Source organism: Mesocricetus auratus, unplaced genomic scaffold, assembly GCF_017639785.1.
Source record: "Mesocricetus auratus isolate SY011 unplaced genomic scaffold, BCM_Maur_2.0 Super-Scaffold_100028, whole genome shotgun sequence".
Classification (NCBI taxonomy): domain Eukaryota; kingdom Metazoa; phylum Chordata; class Mammalia; order Rodentia; family Cricetidae; genus Mesocricetus; species Mesocricetus auratus.
In genome coordinates, this window is record NW_024429209.1 from 535,053 (window position 1) to 546,505 (window position 11,453).

Sequence of the window (11,453 nt, forward strand, 5' to 3'; positions counted from 1 at the left end):
GCTGTGAGTCTTGCTGCTGTGTGCCTGCTCAGAAGCTTCTCTGCTGGAGCACGAAGCATGCAGCCCATGGAACTTCTCAAGGAGCAATTCCAGCAGAAGCAGAGACAGGGGGCGTTAAGTTTCCTAAGTCAAAGGTTTGGGCCCAGCTAGTGAGAGCAGATGGATGGGTACCGAGGGCAGTATGGATGGGTAATGTTTTAGACTGAAACACCCCAGCCCCGACTATGATGGTCACACAAAGTCATATTAAGTTAGAATTCATACAAGGTCACACTGAAAGAAGAGCACTTTTACTGAATGTTACCTTCGTGTGTTCGCCCGATCTGGGACTTTTCAAACTCAGGGAAAAGTGCTGAAAGTGAATGTGTAAAGGTGTAAAAAGAGTTCCCACCCTCAAGACTGGACAATTCCCTATGTTGGAGTGGGGGTGGGAGGAACCCAAGAGAAACTGAAGAGAACACACCTCCAGTGGGCCCAAAAGTCATCACACACTGCCTCTCTCCCTCCAAGACAGAGCTCAGCATGAATGAACTCAGGAAACCTCACAGACATCCTCAGTGGGGGATAGATGATGCCTTGCCCATACCTCTGCCCAGAGCCAAGACAATGAGTGACCCAAGAAGAGATGGTGAACCAGAGGGTTTAGGTGGGTACAGGCAACTGAGATAACAGCCCCCCTCATAGTCTTGCCTGAGGATATGGGCACAATGCTGTGTGTCCAAGGAGAAGACTAAATCTGAGGAAGTCAGGTGTCCCGTGGTGTGCCTGTTTTTCCAGTCAAAATCAAGGACGAGGTAGCCTCCTCTGAGGACAGTGGTAAAGGTAAGGTCCCTGGAGAAGACATGAGACCTCAGAGGGAAATGAAGACGTTTCTGTAACCGCACAAAATGCAATCAGAAATAGGAGGTGGTACATAGATTGGAAGAATGTGTCTGAAGAATGTGTGGACACCTACGATACCAAATGAGATGCATGCAGCTCCCCAAGTATGCTCTCCTCATAGCCCTGAGGTGTATGATGTCATCTCCATCTTACAAAGATGAAAAAGCTTCTGTAACTATAGTGGCCCACCTAGGTCGGCATACAGCTAGGACCCAACCTGCCCTGTTTTCTGTTACAGTCATACCCAGTCTCCTAACTTCAAAGATTTCCAATAACTAAATGTACAACCCCAGCTCTTTTCCAGGCCTTACTGGCCTCCATTTACCCAAAGTTAGTAACAAGACCTACTCTTAAAACAGGTTTAAGGGTTTGCCTGTCATCCCAGAACTCAGGAGTCTCACGCAGGAAGATAAGTTCAAGGCCAGTCTGGGCTTCATAGTGACTTCAAGGCAATCCCATGCGGTATCAAATGGCCTGGTGGCTCTCTTAATTTCAAGACCTTGGCCTATCCTTGTCTTGGTTTTTCCCTCTATAAAGTAGTCCTCATAGTCCTAAGTAGTGAAGAGCAATGCTTTATCACTTTATCTGATAAAAGGATAGGGGTAAGAGGAAAGGTCGGGAGACTGCAGGATCCCTCAAGCCTGGCAACCCAGAAAGATGTTTCCAGAACACAGACTTGGGAGGTGCAGTATGGGGAATCAAAATGGAGAGCAAGTGTGGGGAAGGCTGAAGTCCCACTTTCTCACTGTAGAAACCCAACCCCACCTTGCCAGGATGAGTGGCCCTGGCACAGGCTAGAGCCTGGCAAGCATTCAGCCCTGGCATTGGTTCTTAGCTATTATTAACCAATGAGTTGGCTTCGAACTCTGCCACTTCCTCTCTAGACCATCCATGCTAACTGGGCTCCAGTTTCCTCCTCTGTAAGGAAACAGTAGTGACCTTTCTGTCCCAAGATCTTATGAGGACCTACAGGCACATGATTGCATGAACCAGAGGCTTGAAAAACAAAAGACCCACTTGTACATGCACACAAATGAAATTGAGGGTAGCTCAAGATAGGGAGGGCAAATGTAACTTGACTGCTAGCACTGTGGGAACAAGAGTTTGCCAGAGGACCAGGAGACACGAGTGAAAAGAGACGAGAGCAAGGTCAAAGCTCTGAGTGATCTGACTGACTGCTCCTTTCAACACTGAAAATCTGATCTTCCAGCCATGTGAGCATGGGTCTTCAACCTCTGCCTCGTGCATGAAACCATGAAGTCTTGAGTAAGCCTCCTGTCAGATGTTCTTGTTTAATTTGTGGACCGAACAGCTTAACTGACTCACCTGTTAGCATGGTTGACAATTATTTACTTTGGAGAGTCCTGAAAGACACTTCCACATTGCAGAAATCGGAATTATCTCGAAGCCCATCATCCAATATCAGGTTTCCCAATTCCCATTCTATAAAAGAGGCTGATTCCTCTGTGGCAGAAGTGGTAGGAGCGGAGCCCAGAACAGCTGCCGAGACCTGGAGACTCAGGTGAGACCTGTCCCTTCCTCTACTCCACAGATGTTCTGGGTAGCAGGAGGCCATGCCCCTTACTCTAGACTCATGCTGGCAGATTGAACTGTCACTAACTGGGTATCTTACAAGAGAAACAGGAATGGCCATGGTCAGGGGCAAGGACTAGACATTCACTCACCTTTCCTAGAGAGGCACCCTTGATGAACAGTGAGCTCTCAACACACCCTAAGTGAATGGTCTAGGGAAGAAATTTCATCTTGAGGGTTACCATCACAGTTGAGACACTGTCATGGCCTGAACACAGACCAAAGAACCATCCTTTAGCAGAAATGATGGCCAAGCAGTTCAGATCTTCAGCCTCTGTCATCTGAAGAGCAGGGGTGAGGGCAATGAGTCAGGCCACCACAGTCACATCCCTGGCCCCAGAGTAAATCTAACAGTCACTTAACTATACAGAAGCTTCTGGGTCAGGCACACTTGACTTCTGCTCCTCTCACTACTGCAGCTTGTCACCTTGGGGGAGACCGCCTTGAGTGACTAGGCCTCTGCTCCAACCGTGAAACAGGGTTGTCCATGCCTACATCTGAGGATGTGGTGACAGTGAAGTTGATGACTGAATGCATCAGCCTGTGGCGTGGGACAGACTACTCTATGGCAGTGTTAGCTATTGTTGCTAGTTATCACCTGCTGGGGTTCAGGGAAGGAAAGAAATCTACCACCCCTGACAGGGAAGGCAGTGAGAGAGTCCCCTGCTGTCCATACCACAGCAGACTTGTCATTCTTTCTGCAGGTACCAAGAGATGTTTCTAGTTGAGAGCCTCGTTGTCCTTTGTGGGTTGCTGGCCCAGAGCTCGGCCCAGTTGGCAGGACTGCCCTTACCCCTGGGCCAGGGTCTGCCCTTGCCCCTGGACCAGGGTCTGCCCTTGCCCCTAGACCAGGGCCTGCCTTTGGCTGTGACCCCAGATCTGCTTTCAAATCCCACAGATCATCTTTCTGGAAGCTTCACAGATGGTGAGTCTATGACAGTCTCTTTCAGGGCATGTGTGCATGCGTGTCTGTGTTTACACATGTGTGCTCTAGTACACCTAGCCTCCCAATACCAGGAAGGGAAGCATGAGTGAGAAAGGGGTTGAGAACCTGAGGCAGCAGGTGTGACCCCTGAGGATCCTTTCTCCTTTGCAGCTCTAAGTGGTGGCCTGCTGTCTGGGGGTCTGCTGGGCATTTTGGAAAATATTCCACTCCTGGATATACTAAAGTCTGGAGGAGGCAATACCAACGGCCTGGTTGGGGGCCTACTTGGAAAACTGACATCATCTATCCCTCTCCTGAACAACATTCTTGAGTGAGTTGCCCAAAAGAAGGATTTGGTTCCCACTAACAACTGAAGATCTGCCAGTCCCAGGCAGCATCCCTACAAAGGGAGAGGGGTGGGCTGAGAATGCAGCCAAGACTCAGTCCCAGGCCTCTCTCCACTCTACCAGCAACAGTGGCCCTTTGACCTGGAGCTGCCCCCAGTCCTAAGGCACATCCTGAGCCCCAGCAGCAGCTATTATCTCCATGACAACCCTTCTATGTCAGCACAGAGATATGTCTGTGCTCACGTAGCTAGGGTGATGCAGAGTCAGGAATCTCACTCAGAGAAGCCCCAAGCTGGGGCCTTTTCCATCCCTGCTCATCCCATCTAGGGAATGCCAGCTGTCACTAGGCTAGCCTCCTCAGCTCTATCACCTAAGCGATGTCACTGAGACCTGATGTGGTGCTTCCCATGAGCCACTTGAGAGCTTCCTAGGCAGGAAGCTACAGTAGGGATCTTGTTGCCAGTGACCAGATACCCAAGCCCAAGCCCTTAGTAAAACTGGGACTTATTATGGCCGGGATTCCCTGGCCTCTGCTACCTGACCTGGAGACAGTCAGATTTGAGCTTGGTTAGAACTGTCTGTGCTGGATAAACTGAGGTCAGGTTTCCCAGGCTTGGTTTCCCCATCTGTGAGATGGGGTTATACACAGAGAGAAAAGCTGTGGAGGAGACCAGGGAAGGGTAGGTACCTGGCACCACGGATGGCTCAGGGAAGACTCCCTCCCACCATTGTGCATTCTTCCCAATTCTTTAATCCCTGTGATAAGCACTGAGGGCTGATATGCTACTGCAGGTTATGACAGAACAAGGTGTTTCTGCCGTAAGTCCTGTGCAGGGTTCTTCTAGTTGCTGGGTATTTTCCATGGCAGTCCATCCATCACTCCTCCATCGCCTTTTCCTCCTTTCATCTAACCACTCACTCTTCTGTCCAGTCTTCTGTGTACCTCCCAGCCCACAGAACCCACCACTTGCTTTGTAAGGTTCTGCTCTGTCGTGTGCAGCCTCTTCCTTCAATACCTCCTAGACCTGAGACTGACAGAAGACCTAGGATGTGGCTGTGAAACTGTCTTCTGTCTTCCTTGTCTGGAGTGGCCAGCTCTCTCTCTCTCTCTCTCTCTCTCTCTCTCTCTCTCTCTCTCTCTCTCTCTCTCTCTCTCTCTCTCTCTCTCTCTCTCTGAGATGAGTAAATTTGTGTGAAAGAGGTTTCCAGGTTTAACATTTGAGACACTGATTTTCATCCCTCTAATCCCTGAGCAGCATAAAAATCACCGATCCCCAGCTGTTGGAACTTGGCCTTGTGCAGAGCCCTGATGGTCATCGTCTCTATGTCACCATCCCCCTAGGCCTGACACTCAAATTGAATACGTGAGTAGGTCTCTAGTGGGTGGGTAAGAGGGTGGCTCACACAGAGAGAGCTTGATGACTACAGGAAGCTGCAGATGCCAGTGCCACCAACATTAGCACATTTGCTGTTACGCTGAGAAAATTTAGCCATGTAATTTGACCTCTCTGAGCCTTGCTTTCTCCTAGTTGGGGGATGAGAACAACTGTGAAACATATAGGGTGAAGTGAGGCTGGCCCTCCTACCAACCCTCCACCTTGAAATGCAGGGAAAAGACAGGAACCAGTAGGGCTGTTTCTCCTTTTCTGGCAGGCCCATGGTTGGAAGTCTTTTGAAATTGGCTGTGAAGCTGAACATCACCGCAGAAGTCTTAGCCGTGAAAGACAATCAGGGGAAGATCCACCTGGTCCTCGGTGACTGCACCCACTCCCCTGGCAGCCTGCAAATCACCTTGCTCAATGGGTGAGGCCAAAGAGCTAGCTTCTTCCACCCAGAGACAGCAGTGTGGAATTACAGAACAATGGGTGGACAGATGAGTAAGAGGATGGGTATGTGAGGAGGAGGATGGGTAGGGAGACTGAGGTTTGTATGTTTGGTGAGGGAAGGGAAAGATAAACAGACATGGACACATGCAGAAGTAAAGGAATACATAAAGGCTCACTTATCCCTTATTAGACAGAATAGCCAATTTCTTAATGCTATGAAAACGTACACATTGTGATTTTTAGCAATGTTGTGCACATTGTGATTTTTAATGACATTTATATTTTTTGTCTGTTTTACCTACTTCATGAACCTTCACAGACAATCTAAAATTATCTTGTCTAGTTATTACAAAGAGACAAATTGTATTACTGTGAGTTGCTCAAAAGTAAGCCAGATGGTGATAAGAACATTATTTTGTTTATTATGTTGTCATATTTATAATAGGATGGCTAATTTTATAGTGGATTAGGCAATAAATAGTTTGAATTTAAGCCCTACCTATACAGGGGATATGAGCTTCACTAGTATGTCTCCAATTTTGTCTCATATTATTTATTTGTAATACAAAATTACATTGTGGTTATTGACAGAATCCTCCTAAGAGGTAAATACATGCAACACCTATTTTGATTACTTGTTCTGGTTGCCAGCCACATGGGAAGACCCAGTTATCCATAGTGTATAGGACCTGGCCACACCATGGCTCACATTTGATTAATACATTTACTGAGCTTTGTGTGCATCATTCATTGAGTCCCCATGACAACTACAAACTAAGTACTTTGCATGCATTCATGGATTCCTCAGTCTTGTTGTGCACCTACTATGTGCCTGAAGTGTGTTTATTCTACACTCAACTGTGTGTGCATGGCTGGGCTGAGTGTAACTCTCTTCATCTAGGATCCTTGCTGGTAAATCTGCCCTGGACATGAGTGTGCAAGGCCTAGTCTCAGTTTCGGGGTGCCAAGACTGAGTGTGCATAGTGGCTGCTGAACTTCTCCAGGGCAACCCCAAGCCTCTGGGTTATACCCTTGCCTTTTTCTTCCAGAGTCACTCCACTTCAAAGTGTCTTAGACAACCTCACAGGGATATTGACTAAAGTTCTTCCTGACCTGGTGCAAGGCAAGGTAAGAGGTCAAAGTGACAGTCTCCTGTCCAAGGATCTTAGAGCCTCTTGGGCTGAAAGAGAGCCCTGGAGTGAACTAAGTAAACTAAGTTATTCTGTGTGAGAAATGAATTCATCCATCAGTCCATCTGTCCTGTGGTCCAGCCATCTGTGTTACTTCTTTCCACCTCTCCAAACACATTGGTTGGCTTCTCCTGGGCTGTAGAAAGTATTCCTGAGTATATTCCACCTGGGCCATGCAGCTTTTCCAAGGGTCTCCTTGCAGGAAGTGCTGAACCTAACCCCACCCCCTCTCTGCCCTGGGTCAGGTGTGTCCTCTGGTCAATGGGATTCTCAGCCATTTGGATGTCACCCTGGTGCATGACATTGCTGGTAGGTGCTGTTTCCAAATCTTCTCCCACTCCCAGGAAACATCTGTTTCCCCCAAGGAGTTTTGTCTTTGAACATCATCCCTCCCTCTTTGGGGGTATTTTTGTCCCCATGAATGATCAGATGAGTTTGGGGTAAAACATACCTCCCCTCTCAGCCTGACCTGAGAATAGCTGGTTGTCTGGAGGAGGCGGCACAGCCTTCCCCAGGTGCTTGTGTGTGGTAAACATGGCTGGTGACCACAGGTCTTGTGTGTGGTAAGCATGGCTGGTGACCACAGGTCTTGTGTGTGGTAAGCATGGCTGGTGACCACAGGTCTTGTGTGTGGTAAGCATGGCTGGTGACCACAGGTCTTGTGTGTGGTAAGCATGGCTGGTGACCACAGGTCTTGTGTGTGGTAAGCATGGCTGGTGACCACAGGTCTTGTGTGTGGTAAGCATGGCTGGTGACCATAGGTCTTACTGGACTCTTTCACCACCAGATTGTGACTCTGATATGGCTTTTGTGTTGTTTTTGTTGTCCAGAATTACTGATCCATGGATTACAATTTGTCATCAAGGTCTAGGCTCCCCAGGAAGGGAGGATTGGCCTTAATGGAGCTGGTGAGTACTATCCCACATTCCTCAGTATTTGAGGATTGGCCATTATCCTTCTAGAAGGAAGCAGGGATCTAGGAACAATGTCATCAGTATTATTCAGCTTTCCATCACTCTAATGAAAGACCTAAGATAATCAACAGAGAAAAGGGTTTCTTTTGGCTCGCAGTTGTGTAGATTCAGTTCATAACCAATTGTTCCATTGCTCTGGGACTGTGATAGGGCAGCATGTTATAGTGGAAGAAGACATTCATTCTTTCAGTAGCCAAGAGACAGCAAGAGGTAGAATTCCAGTCCCCCACCCAGGGCATGCCCCGATGGGCTAACGACCTCCTACTCCCCATAGACCCACTCCTACTGGCTCCACTGTCTCACAGCATCATTGCCATAGGGACCACACCTTTAACATCTGGGACCTTATGGGAATATCTAAGATTCAAGTTATAGCACTATCCAAAGAGAGACAAGCTTCCACATGGGAACACAATAAGTTCATAGAAAAGTTGACAGAGGTAGAGAGACACAGGTGCCACATCAGCACAACTGACAAAAGAAACATGCATCATCATGGACACACACACACACACACACACACACACAGAGAGAGAGAGAGTAACCAGATACATATGTTATACATACATATGTTATACAAATTCATGCAGTCTCACCACTATACTTACACATATGTGCAAACATGTACAAACACACGACAATCAAGCCCACACAGGTACAAAGATAACACATGCACAAAGATCCAGGCTCCTTATGGCTGAGACCTTATGCTTGGGTCTCAGCATGCCTCTGTCCCTCAGGGAGCCAGTTTGGTGTTAAACAATACCAGTGAGAGTCACTGACTTCACATGTCCCTCCTGATCAAAGTCTTCTCCCAACAGAGAAGAATTGCAGCTGCTCAGCCTCTTGCCCATCTTCCCATGTCTCACAAAAGGAGGCCTGTGTCCTAGAAAATGATATGCCTGCCTCTCCCCAAGGAACCTGATCTCCTCCTTTCTCATCAGGAATGATTAATCCCGTTACCATTACTAAATAAAATAGCTCTTCATCTGCACTAGGACTGTGTTCTTCATCATTACTTGAGGCTTTAGAAGCCAGAAAGCATACCAGCTAGGCAGTCAGGGCCATGGGCTAGAGCCTCTCATCCTGGGTCTGAGTGGTCTTGAAGAGCTGAGGGCTGGGGTACTGGTGTGGATGAGCACTCAGCACCAGTGCTCACACACAGGGTACCACACAGAAGCAAAGCAGCATCAGGAGACGTGCTCCGGAGCTGGGCACATAAAGAAGATGTGCACAGACATATATGGCTCTGGTCCACGTCTCAGGCTGGTTCCTGGAGGTAACCAGGAATGTGGAAAGGTGAACTGATCATAGCAGGAAGAAAAGGGGGACCACTCTGTGTGGAGATGCTTGGGAGACCCTGAGAAAGACACCTGGATAGCTAAAGGACATTGTCATACTGGCCTCTTTTCTGTTCCCCAGCAACAGAAGGACAGAAATGACAAAAAGGGCAGAAAGAAGGGCACCAGGGCCCAAGTGTTGACTGCTTATGAAAAGCAATGAAGAGGTTAATAGGAGTTGACATTTTTTTAGAGGAAAAACTGGATTTTGAGGAAGTAATAAGAGGAAGGGAAAAGTTGAGAATACAAAAAAAATTGGATGCAAGAAAAGAGTGTCTGGGAGATCAATCAAAACCCACAGTCTCACGAATTGGTACAGGAGACAGCTTCCTGAACATAACACCAGTAGCACAGACAGTGAGATCAACAATTAATAAATGGGACCTACTGAAACTGAGAAGCTTCTGTAAGGCAAAGGACACAGTCAGCAAGACAAAAAGGCAGCCCACAGAATGGGAAAAAATATTCACTAATCCCACATCTGACAGAGGGTTGATCTCCAAAATTTACAAAGAACTCAAGAAGCAAGTCTCCAAAACACCAAAGGACCCTATTAAAAAGTGGGCTGCAGAACTAAATAGAGAGTTTTCAATAGAGGAGTCTAAAATGGCTGAGAGGCACTTGAGAAAGTGCTCAACATCCTTAGCCATCCGGGAAATGCAAATCAAAACAACTCTGAGATACCATCTCACTCCTGTCAGAATGGCTAAAATCAAAAACACCAATGACAATTTATGCTGGAGAGGATGTGGTGAAAGGGGAACACTCCTCCATTGCTGGTAGGAGTGCCAACTGGTTCAGCCACTTTGGAAAGCAGTATGGAGATTCCTCAGAAAAATGGGAATAAACCTACCACAAGACCCAGCAACTCCACTCTTAGGCATATATCCAAAAGATGCCCATTCATACAACAAAGATGTCTGTTCCACTATGTTCATAGCAGCTTTATTTGTAATAGCCAGAACTTGGAAGCAACCTAGATGTCCCTCACCCGAAGAGTGGATAGAGAAAATGTGGTACATCTACACAATGGAGTACTATTCAGCAGAAAAAAATAATGGAATCATGAGATTCGCAGGCAAATGGATGACACTAGAAGAAACCATCCTGAGTGAGGTAACCCAGTCACAAAAAGAGAAACATGGCATGTACTCTCTCATATATGGATTTTAGACATAGATCTGGGGAGTGCCAGCCTACAATCCTATGGCCAGAGAGTCTGGGAAACAGAAACTTCATTTAGTGGCTGGTTAAGTACTGAGCTGAACTCAAGAAAGCCAGTAACAGAGAGGGAGGACTGATGATCAAAGGGATTAAGACTGGGCTGGTTTAACCCCCAGAAACAGCTCACCAGACAAAGGTTAACTCTTGAATCCCAGGCATCAGCCTGGGAATCCAGCATGAGACTGATCAAGACCCCCTGAATTTGGGTGTCAGTGAGGAGGCCTAGGGAACCTATTGAGCCTTGGGCAACAGATCAGTACCCATCCCAAGTATACACACGGACTTTGGACTCCCATAGAACAATGTGAGGTGCACTCTCACCCTGAACTCTTGGGGAAGGGTCTAGGCCCTGCCCTATATGAAATGACAGACTATGGACACCCCCATGGAGGGCCTCACCCTCCCTGGGGGAATGAGGGGATAACGGGGGGGGTTGGGGGAGGGCACGGGAGGAGGGGAGGGAATGGGAGAGGGACCTGGAACTGACTTGTGAAGCAACCTCGTTTCTTATCTAAATTTAAACTGGAAAAAAAAGAAAGTTATTTGAATGCATGTTAAACATTAATGTAATTTTTGAAAGGTTATATCTGATTTTTTTTACCAAAATAAATCTGGAGAATAAAAAAAACCCACAGTCTCTGTAAAAATACATACATACATATATACACACACATACATAGCAGCCAGTGGACACCAGAGCCAGGGAGGGGGTTGAGCAACTCCAAGGCCTCTGTCCCACAGTGATGGCAACATGTGGCCTGCTCATTAGGTTCCTGCACAGCTCACCTTTAAGTTTGCCTACATTTGACCTGACTCAGCATTCACAGACTAGGAATGTGCATTTGCTGAGCAACAATCAAGGGTCTTGCTTAGCACCAGCTGCCTGAGGTGATGGTAACATTTAAGGCAAACAATGGTGCACAAATCGAATGATCATCAAAGGAAAATCTGGGAAACAGGATGTAAACTTTGAAAATGGTCGGCACATTCTTGGGATCCCTGGAGGCCATGCATGCATGTGATGGGGTTTTTGAGGTTCAGAACAGTGTGATAAGGGCATAGGCTCTCACCTCTGGCTCACCTGAAAGTTCTGTGAGAGCAGGTGGTATAGACTAAGGAAGAGGTGTGTTAAATAAGATGATGGGAAGCCAT

General features: G+C 47.3%; 1 protein-coding gene across 1 annotated transcript; it reads left to right on the forward strand.

Annotated features, from left to right (window-relative positions):
- Positions 1–2,256: 2,256 nt before the first annotated feature.
- Bpifa1 (BPI fold containing family A member 1) lies at positions 2,257–8,731 on the forward strand. Its single transcript, XM_040732732.1, has 9 exons — positions 2,257–2,404; positions 3,180–3,400; positions 3,572–3,731; positions 5,004–5,111; positions 5,401–5,550; positions 6,623–6,701; positions 7,009–7,072; positions 7,594–7,671; positions 8,559–8,731. Exons 2-8 carry the CDS (start codon positions 3,190–3,192, stop codon positions 7,632–7,634), a joined length of 813 nt encoding a protein of 270 aa, XP_040588666.1. The 5' UTR covers positions 2,257–2,404; positions 3,180–3,189; the 3' UTR covers positions 7,635–7,671; positions 8,559–8,731.
- The last annotated feature ends 2,722 nt before the right edge of the window (positions 8,732–11,453 follow it).